General features: G+C 36.8%; 1 protein-coding gene across 15 annotated transcripts in view; it reads left to right on the top strand.

Annotated features, from left to right (window-relative positions):
• Window positions 1-25,495, top strand: part of CADPS2 (calcium dependent secretion activator 2) — a 318,019-nt gene that overhangs the window by 269,219 nt on the left and 23,305 nt on the right. For 12 of the 15 annotated variants that reach the window (XM_074168769.1, XM_074168768.1, XM_074168759.1 and 9 more), the window contains 5 exons: window positions 5,596-5,751; window positions 7,467-7,614; window positions 13,120-13,194; window positions 16,642-16,725; window positions 16,839-16,871. In XM_074168769.1, the coding sequence (XP_074024870.1) occupies window positions 5,596-5,751; window positions 7,467-7,614; window positions 13,120-13,194; window positions 16,642-16,725; window positions 16,839-16,871 (496 nt within the window). Of the gene's footprint in view, window positions 1-5,595; window positions 5,752-7,466; window positions 7,615-8,629; window positions 8,645-13,119; window positions 13,195-16,641; window positions 16,726-16,838; window positions 16,872-25,495 lie in introns of all 15 variants that reach the window. The other 3 variants (XM_074168766.1, XM_074168761.1, XM_074168754.1) reach the window with 1 other exon arrangement.

Below are 25,495 nucleotides of genomic sequence, written 5' to 3'. Positions count from 1 at the left end.
GCTCCGGGGAGACCTTATAACAGCCTATCAATACCTGAAGGGAGCCTACAGAAGAGCTGAAGAGGGACTCTTTGTCAGGAAGAGTGGTGACAGGACAAGGGGCAATGGTTTTAAATTGGAAGAGAAGAGATTTAGATTAGATATAAGGAAGAAATTCTTTACAGTGAGGGTGGTGAGGCACTGGAACAGGTTGCCCAGGGAAGTTGTGGATGCCCCATCCCTGGAAGTGTTCAAGGCCAGGCTGGATGGGGCTTTAAGCAACCTGCTCTAGTGAGAGGTGTCCCTGCCCATGGCAGGGGGGTTGGAACTAGATGATCTTTAAGGTCCTTTCCAACTCTAGCCATTCTATGATTCTATGATTCTATGAAATTAACATTCAAGATTGCAGGTAGTATTGTTACCGTTGTAGTACTGTGGGACTCAGGTAGTATTTTAAGAATCACCTATGTCCTACTGCAGAGCTGAGTAACTTCTCAGAATGGCCATGTATTGTATTTGGAACAAAAAATAAAAGCAAAGGCACAGCAAGCCAGTTGTTCTTCCTCCCAAGCTGAGGAGTTTCCTCTTTCTTACTGATTATGGTATCTCAGCTTCCATGGAGGAAGTGGTTTACTTTCACTATCACATGAAAGAAAGGAGGAGCGTTTTATTTCCCCTACTGCTCCTATCCCATCCTTTTCAGGAAGAAGAAATCTTCCTCTTTCTAGTTAAATTCTCCAATGGGGAGTAACCAAATACCTAGGCTCTAATACTTGTTAAGCAAAAGCTGGTGTTTCCTGTCAGTTTTGGTGTGATGAACACCCACCTTACATGGACTGGAGTGATATATTGCATTGTACAAGGAGTCAGTGGAGGCACCTAAATTAAGGATCGCAGGCCCTGCTTTTTCAGACATCTCAGGTGGCTCCTTCTCCCCACTGACTTTCCCAAGTCCATCTCTCCCAGTCCACTGTGCTCCCTCCTCCCAGCCACACAGCTGATGCTTTGGGGAGAGGATGACTACATGTGACACTATGTTGTGCTGGGCTTCTCTCTTTCTCTTTGAAAGTGGGGATTTTGGCCAATTAATGATTAGCAATTTGAATTACACAGTGAAGAATCTACAGGCAAAAAGAATGAGAAAAAGCAGTCCGTGAGCCAACTGAGTTATAGTTAAGTGTTTGCCTAGAATTCCAAGTCCTGTGTCTATTCTGTCTGCAAAGAGATTTCATATTTTCCAAACTTTATTAATGTTCATATTCATGCTCTTATGTTCATGTTTAAGTCCATTCATATTCAACAGAGCTGTTATGTGCCTATCTAGGAACTTTTGCTGAAGAGAAAGAGGTGAAAATGTATTCAGTTAGACATTTCTTTGTGTGCTTTATTGGTGAAAACAGATTTTCCCCTCTTTCATGTAAAAGTTGATGCAATTCTTATGAACATTACTAGAGAAGATTGATTATATTTTTTAATTAACTGTAGCTTTTTGTTTTTTCCTTGATCATATATTTTGAAGCAGTAAATGTATGCCGCTTATAACAGCACTTGGGAAGATCATTACCTCATTTTCAGTTGTTTTGGCTTAACCTTTTATTATTGGGCATTGGAAAGGGAGATATGAAAAGGGGAAAGTGTTACGAGTAGTAGTCTGTTTTTCTTGATTAGTCTCAGGAGAGGACAACTCAGAGGACACCTTGGCTAGACATGCAGAACACTGTGGATTACTGTGCCATTTGGCTGAAGACAACATCCTTAAAGAGCAAAAGAGTTTGAACATTGTGTAAAAGCTTCGAATCAGCCAGAATGAGGGGTTTTTTTTTCCTTACTTGCTCATTAATCCAAATGTACTATTTTAAATTGCATTTTTGCTCCATTTCATATTTTAAATTTAATTTCTCTACCTCTTCTGGACCTGGCTTCTAAGTTAGATTTGTGGGTGATTTTAATTTTTTATGGTTTAATTTATACATCTTTATTTTCAGTGCAGACATGACATAGATTCACTGACCTAAAATATTGTAGATACAGACCTGATGTTGTCTGTTGCTATCTGGCGCTGGTCTAGAACATCAGCTTTAGCAATACTCAAGGCTGGGGCAACATGGAGTAAGATACATGCTTGCAAGACAGTAGTCCTGTCTTGTCACCTGTTCTGGCTGGAAGACATCAACGGAAATATGTCAGCTATATTCTTCCAGCTATGGCTCAGCTATAATGAGTGACAAGAGGGACCAGCTGGAGGAGTCGCCGTGCTGGAATTGTGATATGGAGGAATCTGGTCTGAATGTGCCTGAGCTCTCATGATGGACCTCTCTGTGTGTCTTTACATGCTAAATAAGTCAGGAGGCCACATTTCAGTGCTGTTTTAGAGGGATTGCGCCTGTAGTGCCACATATGTTCCTGCTGCAGTGCATGCCTACAGTAAAGTGTGACCAAATACAAAACTGCCATTTTAAAAAAAAAAATCAGGTTTGGCATAATATTTGCCTCTTTTGATCATTTGAAACCTTCTCTTACTGCCATGACCTGATTAAAAAGAGTGGACAAAGAACTAGTGCTACTTTTGCACAAAGAACTAGTGCTGAAAGCTTAAGTTTTGACCAGCAAAACAGTGGAGTTTGTGCTTAGTTTTAAAAGTATAGATAACTATATTGAATATAGTTTTTTAAAAAAAAGTGCCAGTTCAGTTTCCTGGTAGAGCAATATTATTCCATTCATTAGGCTTAAGTAGCGTTACCAGACATGCTCAAATTAAAACTGTTCAATAGCCAAGAACGTGTCCTATCCCTTCACCAAAAAAAACGGTTCTGCAATTACAGATGTAGATTCAAGTGCTTTGGTGGTTTCATTTGAATGCAGGAATTCCTCCTGCTGCCAAGATAAGGTAAAAACTGAGTTTGGCTTTTCTTCATTTTGCATTTTATGGAGTATTAAACCCTGAAGTGACATAACCGGCTCCTAGCAGGGAAAGCAAATCTATAGATGGTACAACCACTGCAGGGTGTTGAGGTATGTGCTGGAAATTAATACCTTGTCTAATGCTTTTACTGAATAAGGACCAGGAAAGATCCTAAAATCCAAATAAAACAAGTACCTGGTACAAATGACAGATTGAGATCACAGTTTTCTGCAGCATTTAACAAACAAATTAGGCGATTGTGTCTGGTTGTGTGAACTAAGGAAAAATAGTTGCTGTTGTAGCAGTTTATTTTCCTTCCGTATCTTGCTAGTTTAATATGTTAGTCAAATTCAAGTATTATTGGACAATGCTGAATAAAAAATTGAAGAACTGGACCTCAAAATTATATGAAAAGAGAATGAATAAGTGTTTCTCACAGAATGAATTAATGTTTCATGAACCTGTGTCTATTATTACATTTATTATAATTGTGAAACTTTATTTGGTAGTATAATGAAACTAAATTAAGTGGCTACCGGGGAGTGAACATGAATAAGAATACATTGATGTTATTGAGAGCACATTAGTCCTCCTGAGTCCTAAAGAATTTCGTTTGAAATTGCATTAGGCAAAAAAAGAAAAAACTATGGAAGAATAAAATACGGTTACATTGTATAATCTGATGATGAAAAATGGTAGTTCTGTTTCTTGAGAAAGTATGTTTTGTTTTCTACAAAATATGTGTTTTTATCAACTGTAATATACATGCTGAGATTGTCCCCTTTTCTGTTCCTATATAATTTGTCTTCTTCTTTTACCCCAGTCCTCTCAAAAATTGACTAAGGCACTTTTGAATCAAATATTGTATATAACGTAGCTTTTACAACTTCACTCACTGCCAGTGTACACAGGAGATGTAATGAAATCTTCAATATTTGATTATCATATAACTTAAGAAACAGTCCAACAGGATTATAAACTTTCTAAGGAGTATTGGTGGTTTGTTATTTCTATTTGTTAATTAAACTTAGCAGTGTATAATAGTGCTTCCTCTTCAGGTCCAACCTTAACAGGTAACGTCCCTATGCAAGTTGTCATCTTAGCAGTCCCGCGGGCCTTTTTCCTGTTTCTGCTGTTTTCTTTCAGGAGCATGATACAATGTAAAATTAACAATTACTATTTAAAATAAGTGGGGAAAATATGCATGATATCAAAAAGCCCTGTCTGAAATGGTGGGATATCCTCCTATGCATAGTGAAGACATCAAAACCTGCACCATTTAAAACCAAAGCTGAAGTCAGGGTTGGTTGGTCAGAGCCAACCTTTTCCTCAGGCAGGCACCACTGCTCCCAGCTTGCCCCCTGGCCTGGAAGCCCCTTTTGGCACTGAGATGGCATTGCAGAAGACAGCGATGGCTCTGAAGTCATGGTGGCCTTAAGGCAGTGGGGCAAGGGGGCAGTTTGGTGGGTCTAGAAGGTGGTAGGGTGCTGTGAGACCAAAGCAGTGCTCCTGCTGCATTTGTGCTGCCTCTTCAGAGCCCTGAACGTGAGCTGTGCTTTGCTTCACTTCACCGCCCGCTGTCTCGGCTAACCTGGTGTGAACCAGCAGTGGTGCTGTCTGAGGGGTGCATTAGATGGTCAGATATTAAAGGTCCTTTGTTTGTTTTTTCATCTGATCCTGCTCTGTCCTGAGCACACTCAGCACTCACTCACTTCTTCCATGAGAGATGGAGTTACTTAACACTTTGATAATTATGTTCTTTTGTCACGAGGCAGAAGAAAGAAAATGGTAGTAGTGACATATCTAAACTATTTTAAACTGTTATGATCTGAATTGGAATGGTCAGGTAGAGTTTTTGTTGCTTGTGTCACTTAACATCCTGGAATACCATGCTGAGTAGTATTACGACTCCTTAAAAAGTAACGCAGGCATTGCAATACAACACATCGTGAAAGTGTAATTAATCCACAATGACAGTGGAGATGTAGCTGTAATTACTGCTAAGATTAGCCTTAAATTGTTGTGTTTTATAATCACAAGCAAATCTCTTTAAATATAACGTTCAGTTCAGGATGGAAGAAGAACTTTAAAATCACGTGGAGAATCTGAGATTATGCAGAGCCATATTAATCCCCTGTTTGTTTGTGCACAAATTTCTTTAAATAGTTCTTCTTCTCTTTTTTCCACCGGGATCTGATGTTATTCCCTCTGTTAGAATTAGTGAGTGTTTATCAAGGGACTATTTGTCTGGGTATGTCTTTTACAATATTACTATTATTTCTTTGGTAGGCTTATCTACCAGAGTTATGAAGGCAAGAAAACATTGGTGCAAAGTCTTCACTGTTTTGAAAAGGTCCTTTCTAATTAATAATTCCTTTACCTTTTGTTTTTCCTGTCTTGATCTGAAATATGACTACTTCATTTCCCATGTTCCCCATCATCCCATCTACCTCCCTAGCCTGTCATATTTCTCAGCTAATAGATGAGAAAACTTTACTTTTTTGACCCTAATGGGAATTACTTTAAATTTTCCATGACCATTTTCACATTCGTGGAATAAGAGCATCTGTGCTATAAGATACAGTGAAGTGAAGGAGGAAGATGCTGTGATAGGGAAATCTTATTACCTTAGATAATTCTGTGGCAACTGGGATAGACATCCATACATTTATCTTCTGTTTCTTGGGGACTTTGTTTTGTTTTGTTTCTTATAGAAATGGCTCAGCTACATCAGAAGATCTTTTTTGGAAACTGGATGCTCTGCAGATGTTTGTTTTTGATCTTCATTGGCCAGAACCAGAATTTGCCCACCATTTAGAGCAGAGGCTTAAACTCATGGCCAGTGACATGATAGAAGCCTGCGTTAAAAGGTACAGTTGAAATGATCAATTAAATATTAGAAGAGATTTTAAAATTAATATTGGAACAGCCATACTGGCTCGCAGATGTACATCTATACCAAAATCCTGTTTCCTGCCATGGTCAGCAGCAGATGAATAGGAAAAGGTCATAGGAATCAGGGCAGCTGTAAAGAAATCATGACTTGTGTGTATTTCCAGCACTTGGCAATCAGCAATATGGCAACATGTAGGAGATATCAAGGACGATTTCTACGTATGTTGTGAACAGTCCCTTGGAGGTCAATCTCTTCTATTCCATAGTCATGGCAAATATTAAGAAATCTCAAGCTCTCTCTAAGAAACATATTACAAACTAAAGAGTATACAGAATTTCTGCATTTATACAATAAGTTAAACTAGTTAAAATAAGTTATTGAAAAATTAATTTTTTCTAATTCATCTTATGCCTTTTTAAAGATTATTACAGATTAATGTGGGAAAGGCAACTGTTTTAATATAAATACTTGGATTTCTCCTAGGCAATAAATCTAATGCCACATGTTGTCATTACCTAGAACTTTGCACCATACAGATTTGACTGTGTGGATTTTAATGGCACACACAAAATAGGTTGAAAATGGCTCACTGCCAGGATCACAAGCAGAAGCTGAGAACAGAATTATTAACACAGAGGCATTGTAAAAAGGGTTCCTTATGGATAGGTTTTGGCCTGTAATATCAATCCTGACATCTTTGCTTCTTTGCTTTTCTAGAGAATAAGAAGATGGGGGCAATAAATGAAGGCTTAATTAATATTACAGAATAATGCTAGTGTTAATACATAAAATTTATTAATATTTTAGAGTTAATAGATAACATACTAGTGTTAATACACTAAGTATGTTTTAGTGTGGCCAAAAATACTATACATCAGGTAACAAAGAAAGTAAATTATATCCAGAGGATGGATTGTATTAGACAGTAGCAACTCAGGAAAGAATGATAGAACTATTCTATTATAACTCTTATTGTGATACTAATATGATCTATAACAATTATTAAAATGGAAATAGGATGCTTCTGTTCCCATATTCTTAAAATGTTGTGTCAATTTTTGGTACTCATCTAAAAATAAGGTTGGAAAGAAAACATTACTTTTATATTTATGTATTCCGAATTACCATAATTTATTTCAGTGACATTGCTCCCTATTTGCACTGGTGTTTTTTGGATGTAGGTTTTTTGTATTATGTATCTCCTGATACATCTTGCTTTTCAATATAAGTATTAATATTTGCTTAATAAAAACCCTCCTTTTCTTCAATAGAATTCTCTTTTCTATTAAAGCCAGAAGAGAATCTTTTAATTATATTTCTTAGAAGCAAGTATTTGGTATGATAAACTGCTTCTTAACACAGAAGTGCTGGAAAATGTGGGGTATTTTCTTTACTTTAAATTCTTCTTCGTTATCATACAAGGAAGCATATTGTTATCTAGTAGGCAAGAAGATAATACTTTTATTATTCAACTGAATTAGCTGAAGTAGTGCAGAACCTTGAGATTACCACCAATGTAATTGTTTATTGAACGGGTGGATATTCTGCACTTACAGAATTTTATTTCAAAGATGTTCTCATGTGCATGTGCATTGTTAAGCCAACATGTTTAGTAAGGTTTATACATTTGTACACTGGTTGTTCAGAATTATCAGAGACTTGTATTATGAATTGTGTTTTAATGAACAGAACAAGAATTGCATTTGAGCTCAAGCTGCAAAAGACAAACAAATCAACGGACTTGCGTATCCCTTCTTCTCTGTGTACAATGTTTAATGTCTTAGTTGATGCTAAAAAACAGACGGCTAAACTCTGCATTCTGGATGGGGGGCAAGAGGTAAGTGGAATTTTGTATGTTTAATTTGTATGTTCGGTTAGTGTGAAACATCTCACACCACAGACAGTCCTTAGTAGATTAATTTCAAAGTAGCTGAAATGTGTCACATAGCTCTTTTTGTACAGAAGCATGCATAGATTGCTCCCTAGAAGCATCATGCAAGACAGAGCCCCTCATCTTCCACCAGAGAAGACACAGAGTGCTTCTGTAATTTATTTGCTTTGACCTGTGAGTCTGTTGAGCATTCAGAGGATTTCTTGACTCACAGCCCCTCCAGGAATTTCTCTTGGGTTGTAGCAGAGAAACAGCCCACTTCAGGACTCTTTTGTATCAGTAAAATTGAACCAAAACATTGTCCTTTGCAGCCAGGTTTTAAGCAAGTAAGGTTTGGTTTTAAATGGCTCATATACCCAGCATACATGCCTGTACACATACTGAAAATAGAGGAAATAAATAATCGGGTAATTTGAAGGGATTTTTTATTTGGTCTCCAAAGACAGGGACCATTTTGGTGGTAGTCTGCTGCCTGGACTGTAGATGCTCCACAGTGCAGCACTGATGTGCCTTTGAAAGATATTTAGACTTCACTGGCTGCTGTCCTTCCCAAATTATCACTCTTGTCAGGAATAATCTGTGAAGTGAATAAGGGCATAATACGTAGACTGGTGAGATCACTAGAATAAAATTAAAACTGTTCTTGCTGTCCTAATGCATTAGCAGCATAATTTTGTTTGATTTTGTTTTGGAGAGAGGGTAAAAACATCTTTCAGAATTTGGCAACAAAATGGTATGTCTGCTTTCGGTAGTTTCATGTTTACATTATTTGATCATATAGTTTCTGTTGATTTTTCCATTTCTGTAATGTGCTCTTCATTTTATGATTTCATCTTTTTAAGTTAGTGTATTCGATGTAATTGTCTTTTTTTTTTTTCCCAATTCAATGAGACATTCATCATTTTCCTGTTCTACCCTGTCATCTTTATTTTTCCTTTTGGTTTTCCGTGACACGAACCAGTTTTCTAGTCAATGGGTAAGTGTCTTTTCATTGTTTTTTTTCTTTGTTTATCAACAGCCACTTTTTATTTTAAATGGTAATATTGCTTTTCTTGTTAATTTGTTAGCCTAGCCCTAGGAATTCCTTTACAGCCTGACCTTGCTACAGACAGATCATCAACTTCTCAATTCTTCTTTCCTTGTTCATCCTCTTAAGGTGGTTCCAGATGAATTCTTCACTCTTCTGCTTTTCAAACCCAGTGTCCTGTTGTACTGGGTCACAAAGTTACGGGCTCTTTTACCTCAGTGAGGCAAAAGAGCAATAAACAACTTGTTTCAGTTTCATCAGAAGTAAACCACCACTAGAAACTCTTTGCCTTAGGCTGTTGCTACCATTTCATCTTTTACTTACTGTCCAAGCAGTAACCTGAAAATACACACATGCACACCCTTCTCTGGGGACAGACAATACCAATACCTCCATAAAGACCTGCAGACAAATGGTATAGCCTCATTCTCCACAGTCACACTGTTCCTCTCACCTGCTCTGGACGGTACCTCCTGCATTGTCAGCCAGTCCCCCTCAGAGCCAAGGTTGAGCATTCACATTATCTTTTGGACTACAGACCCTCACCAGGTTCTCTTCTGAAATCTTCCCATTCTCTAGATTTTCAAGCTCTATCATACTCTTCACAACACTAAAATAGAAATACAGCCCTTGTTCCCTACTAGCTCTTACTGTGCTTCTTTTCAGTGCAAGAGTTTGATAATTTAGCATACCTGTGATGAAATGCACACTTCTTTCAAAGTTCCCAAGATAATCTTCATCCCAATTAACCTAATAAAACAAAGGAAACTCAAATTTTTCACAGATGAGAAATTATCAGATAATGTGGAAACTTCCTTCTTTCTTTGAATTACTTTGAATTTCTTTGAATTATTGCCTTAACAGTTTCTTCCATTCCCAAGGCTCTTTTTGAAGATTAAGAAAAAAATTGACTTTTCAGTTGCTTATAGCTGATACCATAGTTGTTTGAAATGCTTCAAATTTGTTGGGTGAAGTGCTTCTGGAATCTGCCCATCTGTCAAAGCAGGCAGGAGAGCATCCAGTTGCATCTCTGAGTCTTCTACAGGAGCTCTGGCATTTCAAATCACTCCTACTTAGCCACTTGGTCTTGAAACTTTTTCCGTATTACCTTTCCCTTGTCCTCTTTCATCTTCATTTTTGTCTCAGACATGGTCCATTATGCCAGTCAAGAAAAGCATTCCCTAAGGCCTGAGTTAAATTTTTTTTAAAGGGCTGTTCGTTCACCTAAAACTCAACACTGAATATCTATCTGTCCGCTTCTAGACCTTATTCTGCAAGTGATGGAAGGTGTTATTTAATTAGATGGTTAGACTCAAACATCTCTTTAAATACAGCCTGCTCTTTTCATTCCCTATATGGAGCTATACGCAGTTATATATCTTGTTCAAGTAGAGTTAGATGTGGAAGTTTTCACCCTGAGTTGTTGGAATGTGCCACAGCAGTGCTGTGTATATCTATAAACAAATTTAGGGAAAAGTGGGCTTTAATTTGATGAACTTTGTTTCTGAAGCTCTTTTGGTTCATAAAATTGAAGGAGGAGATTCATTTAACTGCAGAATTGCTAGAGAATTATAGCCGATTTGATAGTAAAAAGTGCAAAGAATTTAATATACATAAAATATTGTTATATGTTGGCAGTAGCAGTTTCAGTTCAGATGAACCTGTGCAATTTGTTTTCACAGGCAACCAATCTTAAAAAAAAAAAAAAAGAGAACAAAGAAAAGCTATCTTGAAAATCTTTTAAACAAAATCAATATTGTTTAACAAAAAATCTTTTAAACCAAAATACCTTAGTAGTTAAACAAGCCACCTCCAGTATTGGGTCACAGTGAGGTAGAATAGAAAAGAATGTAGAATATATTGTAGAACTGAGCAAGTTACAGTTCTCAGCTCATCACCACAAGATTTAGGAACAAACACCTCTGTTCCCAAAAAGCACAAGTGTCAAAAGGCACTGAAATACTTTGTCTCCTTCCAAGTGCTACTAGGAGCAAAGATCCACATCTGGAAGACCAGCCGGGTTTTCCTCAATAGACAGTGCAACGACACACCACACCATTAGGCATAGTTTTCTTCCATGTACCTCCTACAGCTGCAGCTGTAATTCATATTTTACTGGGAGTTACTCTAGGGCAGCTGGAAGGGCAGAGCCCCCTTCAGGGGATTCGGGATGATGCTGAAAGACTCCACAACATGTATTCAAATAATTTAGCTTTGAGAGCTGACATTAGGCTCCATGTGGATTGTGATCACATCAGCCAGCAGAGGAATATAAAAGCATAACAATCCATAAATATGTTTGGAAAAACGGTGAGGATTTGTCTGCTCTCACCAAGCAATCTTAGCAGAAGTAGAAAAGTTGCAGTGCTACAGGGGCTGATTTCAGGATGGTGCATACGACCTTGCCAGCTCATATGATTTTATCATGAGTTCTGCAACATTTGCCGTCTTCTTAAAGGCTGTTTCCTGGAGACAAGTAATCTTCCACAAGGATCTGAAGTTTTGTTTTGTTGGGGGTTTTAGTGGAATTTGGCATTGGAGAGGTGTGGGTTAAAAAGTTATGATCTTATAGTTTGCAAAATAAATATTAAAAAAAAGGAGGTTAAATTCAGGTTAAAAAAATCAAATATTATTTCTAAACAAATGTCATAAATTTGGAAGCTTGTTATGATTTTTAATTTAGTTCTTGTTTTTCTTGGTCACACAGTGAAGTTACTGATTATATTCCATTCCCACAAAAATATATTTGCCTTATGTTGAGGAAAAAAAAAAGAGAAAAAAGCAAAAATATAGGAACTGATCTTAGAATATGCATAGAGCCATTAATTTAATATGCTGTGGAGATAAAGTTGCAGACACTTTATGGGAGGGACAACTGTGGTTTTTTATGGATCACAGGAATATGTATAGTTTTGACATGCATCTGTCAGAGAATAATAATTTATTATGTTCAGAGAATAAGAAACCATTGCCTTCTGAAAACTGTAAACAAAAGATGTCAGATGGTTTGGGGTGACCTAAGTCCTTAGCAGATCAAGAGAATATTACATTGGTCAAGACATTAATATAATTAGAATAAAATATATCTGAAACTATGGAAAATTCTTTTATGTATTTCTAGTACATTCTCTCACTCTTTCGAGATGTCTGGTGATGTTTGTCTGAAACATGTATTTGCATTTTCCAAGTGGTTTTAAACTTCAAAAGAAATTAAAATGAAAAATTAATGCACTTGGTGTTGGTATCTGGAACAGCTATAGGTGTGTGGGCAAACACATCTCAGTTTTATTCTCTCTTAATTTAAATGCAAGTTCGGTAGGTGCACTGGTTAGAAAATCATTCCGAAATATATTAAGCAGATCAGATTTAATGTTTTGGTTTGTATGGCAACTCTGAGACAGATGAAAAATAGCCTTTAAAAACTTACAACTCTGAAAACTATTCAGCTGGCAGCTGCTAAGTTAGGCTAATGTTTATACTGACCTCAGTACTTTTACTCCAAGCATTATGCTGTTAGCTGTTCCAAGTAGCCTTGAACTGTGAAGATAGGGTTAGTCTTTACAAGTCACATTTTCTGTGAAGTGGCTATTGGGGACAATCTTTGCTGTCAGATAAATGTTTCTAAAGGAAGAATTACTGTTTAAATTGATGTGCCTCCTTGACAGAATGGGATCCCTAGTTCCTGTTAATTTCAGGAGGGAACTCTCTGGTATTATCTAAAAAGTCTTTCAGATTTATTTTAAAAAGCATTTACTTAAAGGCACCTTCTTTATGAAAAAGCGAAAGAAAAAGGCTATGGAGAATGAAGTCTGTTTTATTATGCCTTTTATGGCCTATTAATTTGTTACCATCTATTCTGCTTTGTTGATGAAATTTTAATTTTGCCCTTGCTTGAGCATATTGTAAGATTTGTATAAACTGCAGCTCACTGTGCTAACAGAAAGGCTCTTCTAGGATGAACAATTGGAGCTCATTTTATTTCTAGAGGACATTTAAAATAACTTATGAATGAGAGTTGTCAGACATGAAATGCTGTATTAATTAAATCTTATTCTAGTCTTTTTGCTTCTCCAGCTAAACCAACCCTTTAGAAAAAAAATACATGGCCACCTTAATTATATAGGAGAAGACAAAAAGTATCCTTCACATTCCTTCGCCTGAATAAGAATAAGAACTCAATTCATCTAAATAATAACCCCATTAGCTGCTTAACTCAACAGTGTACATGGGAAAATTTTCAACACAGAATGTAAGAAAGTGTTGATTGGGTGGATCGTTTTCAAGGGTTTGTTCTTCTAATGTTCAAAATGATAATTTTAAGTAAATCTGATCTGGCAGGGTTATCAGCTTTGTACCGTTTATGACTTATGACAAAAGTGCGTGTTCATATACATGCTAATGCTTCTTTATCTTTTGAAACACAGCAACAATACCATTCAAAAATAGATGACTTGATTGAAGAAACTGTTAAGGAAATTATTTCACTTCTTGTTTCAAAGGTAAAACTATTTAGATTTTGATTTATAATAAAGCTGAAAATATGTCTCTAATTATTGAACTTCTGAAATGTCTTTAAATATCACTGTTTTTCTATAGACAGTGAGATTGGGGGCACAACAGCATGGTTTGTGAAAAATAGTCATGTAAATAATGTTGAATTTACAAAATTAAATTTTATAACCTATTAGGTAAACAATTTCTGTGCAACCTGCTAATCAGATAAGTTTCTCTTTTTTATTTCTGTTAGAGATAATAACTGCTAGCAGCTAGTAGAACTGGTAGGATTTTATTATGTCAATATTATCTTAAATAATAGCTTGTTTTATTTTTCACATGCAAACATTCTTTCTATCGCTAAATAGTGTTTAAATTTTATATTCAGGGATGGGCAACATCCAGAGTGTCACTATAACATTTTAATGAGATTTTGTTCCACAAACCATTTAATTTAAAAATATTTTATAAGTTGTTATTTCTTGAAATTGGCTTTGTAGGTTTTTATATTTAAAAAGAAAATATGTTTTGACATGGTATAGGGACTTGGAGAATAATGAAGAAAACTTAAATAATGTCTTGTGTTACTGTAGCACCGCTACTCCAGTAAAAGTCTTAAGTGCTTGATATAAAAGAAAAGCTTTCAGTCCCTAATAGTTTGAAGGTCATGGCAAATAATGACAGAAAAGAAAGATTTTATAAGAAGTTTTGTTATCTATGTATTGCAAACTGCCCAGAAATACCTGATTTTCAAAGTAGGAGAAACAAGCCATACATTTACAATTTGTGAGTTAGTGACAAAAAATAAGACTCTGGTCATATTTTCATCATTCCTTCGTTTTCAGTTGTCACAGTTTCCTGGCAGGGGGTGGGGGGAGCAGGAATCTCCTTTCGGATTGATACATACCACACTTCCACAGGACTTAAGAGGAAGACTTTGTAGAATCGTTGAAGAAGTTTAGGCAAAATATGTCCGCTTACTGATAAATATGTAGAAACCACACATTTTTCTCTAAAGTGAAGTTTTGATGTAAACTTCACTACAAGTAGTTCAACTCGACAGTTTTGAGTTTTACTTGCCGCCTGTCATCACTTGCACTAACCCATCAGTTTATGTTTTTAGTGTTATTGAAGAGGAAGAGAGGGGAATTTAACCAAAGCAAATCATGCCATTACAAGTTAAACCTTTTGATTAATTTTTTTCATATCTGAGATTATAGAAGAAGGAAGAAAATAGTAATATTCCTCCTGGATATATGTATGAGAAAATCTAGAGACAACTGGTGGGATTTGCATTATTAGTTATCACTTATACTGTTACCAGAGGTTGAAATCTCAGAACAGGAAGCAAATATTCTGTCACTGGCTGATCATTAGAAGCTTAATGAATCTCTCCTCACTTGAGATATGAAATGCAATGACATCCTGATTGCTTCAGTTTCAAGGCAGAAGGCCTCTAAGGATACAGAGGAAGGCTGAAGTTTCACTCTTAGTTTTGGCCAGGAAAAATGCACATCAATGTGCATGATATCCATTTCTGTTGATTTTTTCCATCTAATATAGTTTAATTATTTTTTAGCCTTTGCCACTGTATTGTTTCCTTTGCATTCCAGTGGAATAAGTGTTTCAATCGTTGTTTTTAGCTGCAAGTCATCTATGAAAATGAAAAGAGTACTTTCACTTTGGTGGGACTTTACTTGGTAAAGACTAAACTGTGCATTTTGTAGGCGAGACTTACCAAGCTAAAGCGTTTAACAAATCACAGGAAGAGCACATAACAGTGAAACCAAGCACGGTGTGTCTCAGGGTAACCAACTCAGAGAATGTGAGGTATATGCAGAAATGCTCCTAGAGCTTCACACGTCCCTACACCGAGATCTCAGAAGACAAGTTTCCAGCTTCATAACTAAGCTTTTCATTTAAATGGACATCCTTGACACTGCAATGTTTTGCTTTCTGTTCTTTTGTGTCCCACTTGTACTGGAATCATTTGTTGGCACCGTGGACACCATGTTGTTTATGAGATCAGCCACTTCCATAGTGGGTCTTTGCACAATGAGATTGAACACCCTTCTGCAGAAAGAATCCTTGCCAGCCAGATAAAATGAGTTAAAGTATTAACAGCAGCTCCTCACAGGCATGCAACGGCAAAGCAGAAGGCTGGTATTTGGTCTAATAAAAGGACTGTAATTATACTGTGCAAGGGGTGCAGAAACAACTGCCACTCTCTGTCGTGATGTGGTTTTATTCCTTGATCGGCACCTACATACCGGTGTCTTAATTAATCACTGTAAATATGACAGGTTAGATTGATAAATGACAAATGTAACTTTGCACTTGCTCCTGCTCCTTGAACTGTTAAGAGCAGGACTTATTGTAAAGTGATGATCTCAGTTCCTCTGGAGGTGACACTGTTGTGACACTGTTACAGTGCCCATTAACAGCATGCCAGATGGAATTTTGTTCTGTCCTCACACTCATAAAGTGATAGTCGTGGTTGCGGGAATGACTGTGTTGGGAGAAAGGGATGACTTTTAAAACAATCTTTATATAAAGTGGAAAGCAATTCATATGTGTAAAATAAATGCGCACGAATACAATGGCCAACAGACATTTTGTGTTATATACCATTAATTACTTGAGCAACATAACATCACAGAGGCATGTGAGAAGGGGATTTGTTTGCTTTAAGGCTTATTTGGAGGAGTTTAATCACTAGGACTATAATTAATGCAATTAATAAGATATTTTTTTAGTTAGAAATACATTTTGGCAGAAGCGCCTTTTCATGCCACTTGCTGAGTCACACTACTCACTCAGAGAATCACAGGTGAAAGTATGGGGGAGAGGAACCACACCACACCAGAGTTTTGAGGCATACACCTTCTTGCCCCTTCATGGCCAGGTAGTAGCAGTTCAACAGCACATGCTGTTGACAGAAAATTGTAGTGCTATTACACTGTTTGGTGAAATCAGAGCTGGGTTTCTGTTCAGTAGCAAAGATAAGAGAAACGTGGTATCGAGATCACCACCTTTAACACTTGTGCTCCATCATCTTTGACGCTGTGATCTTAGAAACTGTGGTACTAGAAAATGACATGTGTTTTCTACCCAAAATTCATGCTGGTTACACACACTCCTATCATTAACCATGCGTTCTAGAGGCAGCAAAGTTGTATTGAGTAGCAGGCCCACCTCAGGAGAATTTCTGGGTTGGGTTTCTATTTCTACATTGGTTCAACAATTTTCATTAGTTTGATTAATAGGTGAAGCTGCAAAAAGAATGTTGTACTTGATTTCAGCAATTTGTGACATGGAGAAAGTGAGCAAATTTACAGTTTGCATTGCCCTGCTGAACATTAAAAATCTGAGGAATAAAAACTCACATTCTCATTCCAAATATTTACTTTACATATTGTGCATTTAGATTTTTCTCTGTGCTTTTCCTCCAGGTTGTGTCGGTGTTAGAAGGTGTGCTGTCTAAATTGTCAAGATACGATGAAGGCACTTTCTTCTCATCATTAGTTTCATTCACTGTAAGTGTTTGGATTCACAATCAGTCTGTTCTTCTTTCTGTGCATAATTCTGAAATTGGGCACAATCTATAGTAATAAGCACTTACTGTGTGTTTTATTTTAATTTTCTAAAGGTGAAAGCAGCTGCAAAGTATGTTGACGTTCCCGTAAGTGCAACCCTTTTATTTTTTTTTTTCTAGTGTTCATCATAATTCAAAAAATCAGGGGTTTGTTATCTTACATTTTTTATTGTTGACATTTTGCTTTCCTACAGGGATTCATTATAGCTTTACACAGACTATTTAAACAGCCACTACAACCCTCAGAGGTCAATTCATTTCCCTCAAGCAACAAGTAACTCTCAAAGCAAAGCTTAGAAAGGTTATTCTCAATGCACTTTTTCAGTTGTGGAAGAGTTGAGGTTTGTAACTTAGTTATTCTTTTGTAGGGGTCTTTCCATCACTTGGCCAAATTGTTCAAATGTACCAGATAAGCAACAAGTAAAAGCACCATACTTGAATACCCATTATTTATTGATTTCTTACTTCAGGACTCAATCCTGCTTATTTAATCCCTTACTTGCTAAATCTGTATTTGATTTACCATTGCTTATGCAATATTTGTGTGGTATAAAGAAAAACTAAAAAGAGTAGCTGTTGGAGCTCTTCTATACATCAAAGCAAAATTCAGCTATTAGAATATTTCAATTAGAGTATCATAGTAGCATATATTTTCTTTAAAAAAGCAAGGAAGAAGTTATCAAATACTGTCATTATCACTGTCAATAAATATCCTTTGTTCTCTCACAAGTCTATATTCTCATCCCTTTTTTATGTGATTCTAAAACAATCTTATTTTCCAAGCATAGCAAAACGATGACTAAAATTATTATGTTAATGACCTTAAAAGAAATAAAATTGCAAATATAGAGGAACACTGGACATGGTAGACTGTGTGTTGGCTAGAAATCCTTTCAGCAGTTCTATACTTAAAAATATAATACTTGCAAGCTTAAATTAATTGGTTTTTTTAAATCCATGCAACCTAAATAGAAAGGAAAATCTCTGTTTCTGGAATTTGTTATTTTGCTATCTTTATATTAGCTTTATTCATAAGATAATAAGTTGTAACATTTCTGTTCATATGATGTTTTCAGGATTTTTTTCTTATTTGTACGTGTGGACTTTTTGTTGAATTGTATAAATGCTCTTGTGTTTTATAAAACACAATCTTGCATTCAAAGGAATGACCTCATATCAAATCCAGTTAATTTAGAATACCTCTTGTTAATATATTGTGCTGTGGAGCTGCCACAAAAGGTCCTTGCTGAGGCACTTAAGACTGAAAAGCCTAAGGAATAAAAATTACTGAACAAACTAGAAATTCATTGACTTCTTTCAGGTAACATGAAAAAATCTCCAAATAACATAGAACAGCTATGAGAAGGTGATGTCAAAGTCTTTTACCATTGGCCTGGATACGTTGATGTTGAAGTTCACAATAAAGATGAGACCAAAAAATACCTTTGCCAGAAGCTGAGGGGAATATTGTGAGTCAGGTCACACAGGGATGCACTGCTCAGGAGAGAGGGGAAGGCAGAGTGGGGAGGTGGTTGCTGGAGCCCCGTTGCCTTTCTAACATTAACTGAGTGGTGTTGCTTGGCCTGAAGAGACAAACAGATTATAGACAGGCTCTCACAGTCATTGCATTTTTACAGCCCCTTTGCTTTTCAGCTCTCCCACACACCTTTCCCACAGCTCAAGATGTGAACTGGACTGTAGCACTACAGTTGTAAACTACAGGTGTAAACGGTGCTTCAGGGTGCTGTGGATCTGACCAGGCAAACATTTTCCAGGTTCTGGAGGACATTTTTCCTGGGTTGAAGGAGTTTGGTAGGCTGGGGTTTGGTTTTGCTTCCTCACATCCTTCCCCTCATTGTGAAGACGCAGTCGAGGCCAAGAGAGCCGTTACTGTCACAACTGACAGTGAGTGTCCAGTCTGAGTAGGGTCTAAAATCACTGGTTGTGGAAGTTACAAATTCCAACTGCAAAAGGAGGCTGTAAGTCTTCACATTAGAAGGTCACCTGCTGGGCTCACAATTGAAGTGAGAAGTGGAGAGGGGAGCAGCACAGGGTGAGGAATTTACACTGAGCTCTTGGTTGTATGATGGTAACCTAGCAAGCCTGCACTGAAGCTAATTAAATGCCTCATGTGGCTGTATTTTGAACTGATACGGTTTAAAATCTCTTCTTGTCCCTCCTTACCATATAGCTGCATACATGGAAGTGAATTAAAAGTGACCACAGTAAGCCCTTTCTTTTGATATACTTGCAAATATGTGCAAAATGGACCTTTGTTAGATGACCGCATTCTGCCCCCGTGCCCCACCTCCATTCGAGGATCTCACTGGGTCACCTTAGCGCTGTCATTGGGGTCCCTGAAACGGAGCTTGGTGAATCTGGGGGAGAAGGAGATTGAGGGGGAGGGGGAGATGCCAAAAGGCCTTTGGGGTTTTTTTGAGTGTGTGAATTCAACAGAGGTTTTGATCTTTGATTACCAGGTTCAATATTTGGCAAAGAGGGGAAAATATGCTGGTTTATAGTGAAATAAGAAGAAACTAACTAGACAAAAGAGATGCTATAAGAAAATGAAGGTAGTACTGAGCAGGATGTTTTAGAGAGAGGATGAGAGGTAAAGGGGATAAAAAAGTTAAAAGGTAAATAAAAATAATAACGAATTCAAAAAAAAGGAGGACATTCTTGGGATGATTCTTGGTCATTTTGAGGAAAAGGTTGATTCTATTAATATTGAGAGGGGATTTAGACATTAAATAGTTGGGCACGAAGACGCACACTCCCCAGAAGGCATCCTTCAACTTCTCAGGGCCAGAGTGGGAAATGTAGACACAGATGTGCAGTTCATTTGGCAGATATGTTGTAAAAGTGTTTCTATCTACCCTACTATTCATTATTGCCAGATATTTATGAATAACTCCATCCAAAAAAAAGAGTTTAATCCCAAACCGGAACACCTGTTTAAGAAAACATTCAACATAAGCCTCCTTTTTCCAGAATGCCCTTTAGGAGTTCCAAGGAGCTCTCATTGCTTTCCCCAGCCATTGCCTATAGGGCTATATGGACACTGTGTATGTTTTGGTAATTGAAACACCAACAGAAATACTAGAAACAGTGTGAAATAACCCAGACTAAGAAGAGTGACAACAACGGCTTATGATTTCCTGAAAATAGTGAAGAAAAAATCTAGTTGCTATTACACTCTTTTGTTGGTAATCGTGCCAGTATGCTAGACTCTGAAGTGAAGAAATTGTGGCTGCTGTGCACGTGAAAGAAACCAAATGTTCAGAGAAAAATAGCGCAAACATTACAAATATAAGTAGTGCATGAAGGATGCAGTTTTTTCTTTTGTTAATACTGTGTTTTGATGTTTGGAAATGCAGGAGCTGATTTAAGTTACTTTTTAAAAAAAAAAACAACTCACCCAAATCCTCTATAACTCTTTATTAGTTTCTCTTAAAACCCAAGCAATCTTTAGGAGATGTAGAATGCCTGTCTATTTTTTTTTTTTTTTTAATATTCTCTTCACAAAGCCCGTTAATTAATAGCGAAAGAATGTAATAAAATTGAGGGGAAAAAAATTTATATTGTTAATCTCAAATGATTAATATTCCTCTATCATGTAGACAATTTCATTGTGTTCAGTTTCTCATCATGTAAGTCAGTTTTGCACTCAAATAATTGTGTCTTTGGCTGGTCATTTCTACACACATTTGCCTCATTTACAAATACAACCAGAGCAATTACTCATACAAATTGAGCATCCAGTTACATGCATATTTATATACTGCTTTTTTGTTCGGAAAGGTATGTTTAAATCCCTTTGTAGGGGCCGGTAATCTATGCCAGTCATTTAGAGGGCACAGAAGGAACCTAATCCTCCCTCACTTCATGTAGGCCACCTGTCATACCAAGTGCAGCGAGGCCATTTGAAGGACCCAGGGCTGACAGCAGTGCACAGCTCGCACAATGCCAGGCCTCTCCCTGCGCTCCTGCCTTTATGCGGGGATCAAAGGTATGAAAAGGGGCCTCACACATGTGCCAGCATTTGACTTATGGGGTCCTGTAGAGGCCAAAGTAGGAACTCTGCCTCCTACCAGGCAGATACACATTGGGACCTTCCAGATACCTCCATTTCCAAATATCACATTTGTACTGCGTGGCCTCATTTAGCTGGTTTTAAGAAGCAAACGACTTTTTCTGGGAAATCAGTGTTTATTCAGGTGAGGCCATACTGTGCCATTCATTTTTAAGCAGGATTTACTTGGAGACCTCTGTTTAAAAATAAAGAGCACAGAACAGTCATTATCATCATGCTCAGGGCTTCTCCTGCTTCCTCCTCCTCCTCCTCCTCTGTATACCCAAACCTGGAAACTAGCCCTTCTGTTTTCAGATCCATAAAAACAAGCCATTGCAGAATTGGAGGGAAAGCCCTGCATCATCTGTTTCAAGTCAGCAGTATTATTGAGATACCTCTTAAATGAAGTAGGAAAGTTAAAATAACACAGTAGAACATGTGGGAAAAAACACGTATTTTAATACCTGTTTTTGCCATAGGAACTGTAGCGTTTTGAAGACCTTTTGCACTACACAAAATCAAGATCAGACGTTTGCATGGCTGTGCTGCCCCATGAATGCAATGAAACTACACATATATGAAAAAGTGTTTGCGTAAATGCTTGCAGAATCACAGTTTAAGTTCCACGTTGACAGTTCTCAAAATACTCACACTTAGCCTTTGCCAAGGTTGCTTTTTCTTCTACAAGAAGATGTATTAGAGGCACGGAAAATGCACTGTATTTTTTCATTTAAGCAAAATATTATTTTTCATAACTTGTGAGAATAAATTGTTTCCTTTGTAATAGATTGATTATAGAAATGATGCATCTTGCTGCCTGGCCTATGTATTTTGATTTGCAAGAAATGAAGGAGCGGGGATCAAGTGTACATGAGTACCTGGAGTTTTGATTCCAAAAATATTTTAATGATACTTTAATTCTGTCATTCCAAAGCCCAAGTGATGAGCCTTGCAGTATTTAGAGGAGAAATTTCAGGCAGTGAAATTTTCCAACGTGCTCTTTCATTTGTTGGTGGACACTGAATAAGGAGCTCCTGTGTTTCTCACAATAGCCCCCTCCAGCTCATCACTCCTTTTCATTTCATTGTTACATCCACGCTGGCTGTAGTTAAAACGCCTCCCTCCAGGACACAGGGGAGAGGAAGGGGGTGGAGAGGAGAGAAAACACAAAATGGATGAAGTTTGTTGTTATATAGTGAGTCTCTAACATCTGCTCTCATCTTTGAAACATTAATGCTTTGACAGGATAGCAACTCAGTAAAACTAGATTTTTTTTTCTTGGTAATACCAAGAATACAAGTTTGTTTAATACTCTCTGATGCTAAGAAGTCTTCGGTGACAAATGCCAAAATGAGAATAAACATAACTCAAGCATTTACAAATGTACATGGTTTTTATTGAGATTTGTGACAAACTGTTGCACTGCTAAAAGCTGTGCAGAAAGTTAGGTGTATCTCTGCTGTAGGAAAAGCCTAATATTAATGGCAGTATTAAGTTTGCTGCAAACCCTTCAGCAACAAAATATTTGAACACCTGGAAATCAAGGCAATGCAGCAGTTCTTTTTCACGAGGTGCCTCAGGCAAATATTGCCAGTGGGAGTAATGTGTGTCAATCATAATGCAGCTTCTACATCATCTTGGAAACTGGAATAATGCATTATAAAAATTGCCTCCTTGTTAAATAGACACTGTGATAGTGTTTTCCTGTTTAAAGGGGGAAAGTTAAGCTGTTTCTTCTTTATCTGAATTTGTTGCTATGAAAAAGTTCCTGTCGATCTGGACCCACCTACCAGTGAATAGTAAAAGAGACAACCTGCACCTGTGGGATTAGGTGCAGCAGCAGGAAGTAAGAGCACTTGCAGTATGTAATTAACAAGGATTTTATTTTTTTTTTCCCAAACAGCATGTTCATCTTGCCAGGTTAACTAGTGATTAACCCTAAAAAAGAATGTGCCGAAGCCTACACCCTTGTTTAAACTCATTCACTCGCCAGTGTATTCAGTTACTTGTGTAACCAGCGACAAAGTAACCCTATTTACAACTCTTCATTTCCTGGTATTTTATTTGATGTCTTTGTGTTTCCAGTTTCTCCATTCATCTCTTTGTTTGGTTCTCTTTCATTTTCAGATAGGCAAAACATCTTGTCTGCTGTTCTGAATAAAACAAACCTACAATAACTTTGTATCTATCATAAAACACTTTTTTTCTTGGGGAAGTTTTCAGACAGAATACCTTTTTTACACTTATCTGGATAAATATACCAAGTTGAATTGTTCTCTCAAAAATGTGCAAATAACTCTTTCCCGTTAACTTCAGCTGATGTTCTGCCAGAGATTCAGGGGAGCAGAATTTTTTATATTTGGTATAGATGTGGAGACTGAGTTGCTTAAGTCTGTCAGATATTAGTAATGAAACGCCCCCTGTGACACTTACTTAAAACATATCTTAGTTTCTATTTGTTTGTCTTATAAGGTGCATCCAATTGCTTAATTGCTGTTTAGTATTTTTATTCTACATTAACCTGGGGTTTTTTATGAAGTTTGATAATCCAAAATAGAGCAAAAGAGGATCACGTAATCAGAGGTTCCCATCTAATGTAATCTCTATTTAAAAAAAGTTAAAACATGAAATATATAGCACTGTGCCTGTTTTGATGCTTATAATAGCTTTCTTTTCTTCTTTCACATGTTTAGAGAAAACAGATAAATTCAATGTAAGCAATATGGAGAGATAATGAAGTATTTGATATACTGTTGGCTTGTTCAATGTTTGATGTGTGTTTTGACCACCATGAGCAAAGATGGTTAACTTGCAATGGTTTTGGTGAGGTTTTAAAACAGAGAGTCATACTGTTGGACTGTTGATAATCTTCCTTACCCAGACATATTTCTACTGTAGGCAGACACTGTTTAAAAGGAAAATTAATTTTTTTTCCACAGCAATTTCAAAGATAATTATCCTGCACACATTAAAGAAGGATGAAGTGTTTTAAAGAACTGTAATTCTAATTGGTAAATGTCACCAGCTGTTGCAGTTACTCTTACTTGTGTATATTCTTTTAATGATTACACTCCTGTGCCACAAGCTACATGAAAATATATTCACTAGGTGTGAAATTCCCATATGTCACAGCTTCAAGACTAGGTAAACATCTCAAAGATAAGGGGAGAGTTAATGCTGATGGGAAATGTTATTTTTCTAGCTTTGGCTGTCTGCAAGATGAACATTTTTTATTGAACTTAGTAAAAGAAAAAATTGCATGAATCAGAGAACCATTAGGTTTTAGCATGCAGTGAAAGATTCATTTATACATTTGAATACATATCTCCAAGAACTATAATCAGCCTTTGATTTGTTAGATTATCTCCTTTACCCACCCCCGGAGATTTCAAAATATTTTCCCATTATCCCTCCAAGTTAAAACTAGTCCAATTCCTATAAATTGCGTATCAGGTTTTAGAAAGTACATAAGGTTTCAACACTGGTTGTTTTCTTTTCTACCATCACAAATGAGTATACTAAGGTAAGATATGGAGCTTTCTGTTTTGAATCTCCTTTACTTTGTGATTTACTTTAATTTAAAAATATATCTGTCACATTTTAGTGAAGGCACATTTTTATGAAGGAAATCTATTAATTTCTTGAACCAGGTTTTCCAACAGAAAACTGTTTTATCTATTGTGATCTTATGTCTGTGCTTAGGATCAAGGTGTGTAACTCAGATGTAAACGTAGATTGCCCCGCTTTTCTCTTAGGAGTTTCATGTAGGCATGTGTGTTTGTATGCGATTGATAAATTTTTGAAATGAGCTTTCATTGCCCCTGGAATGAGCAATCCAAATGTGCAGGAGACATTTCAGTTTTTCGGTGTGAGTTTTGGAGATGCAAAGACTGTTAAACCAGCCCATTTAACTGTTACTTTTAGGCCACTGATGCACATGCATAAATGAAAAAGAAAATCTTCTTGCTTTGGACTATATTCCTATATGTGTCCATGGTAGATTCAGGAAAAAAGAGATGAAGCTTATGATCCAGGAGATTTCACTCACTGCAATTTTGAGGGGAAAAAGTTCTCATCCTGTTACCATAATGGCAGTTTCTAGACAAGTATTAGTTTGGGCATGTTGCACCTTTCCTTCCTTCTTGTGCTCAGACCTGTTCATATACTTTATAATATATTACATACAAGATAATAAAGAATGAGAAAAATTAAAAATTATCTACTTGTGGACTAGAAAGGAAGCCTTAATATAAAATTATAGGTAAATATTTTAACTATATGAGCATGTTTATATATACAGGCCTTTAAAATATGCTAAATATTTTACTCTTACAACTTTGTGTGTGTGCTGTTTTCAGACAGTAACAGCTTCTGAGAAATAGAGATGATTTATGCCTGGGAATTCAGGGACTGGGTATAGCTGCTTTCATCCTCCTTCCCTAGAGCTGTTACAAAGTCAGTCTTAGGACATGAATCCTTTATAAAAAGCTTTGTGCTAAGGCTTGCTGTAAAGTATTATAAAATTTAGCCTTATTTTACATGCCATGAACTTTAAAAACTATTATTTGGGACCAAGTGATACTTTCACAGACTTGGTCACACAGAGGGCATTTACAGAAGACTTTCCAAAGTGCTTATG

This window comes from Numenius arquata, chromosome 2, assembly GCF_964106895.1.
Source record: "Numenius arquata chromosome 2, bNumArq3.hap1.1, whole genome shotgun sequence".
Taxonomy (NCBI): Eukaryota; Metazoa; Chordata; class Aves; order Charadriiformes; family Scolopacidae; genus Numenius; species Numenius arquata.
Note: the sequence above shows the minus strand (reverse complement) of the source record. Positions and strands in the feature narration are given on the sequence as shown.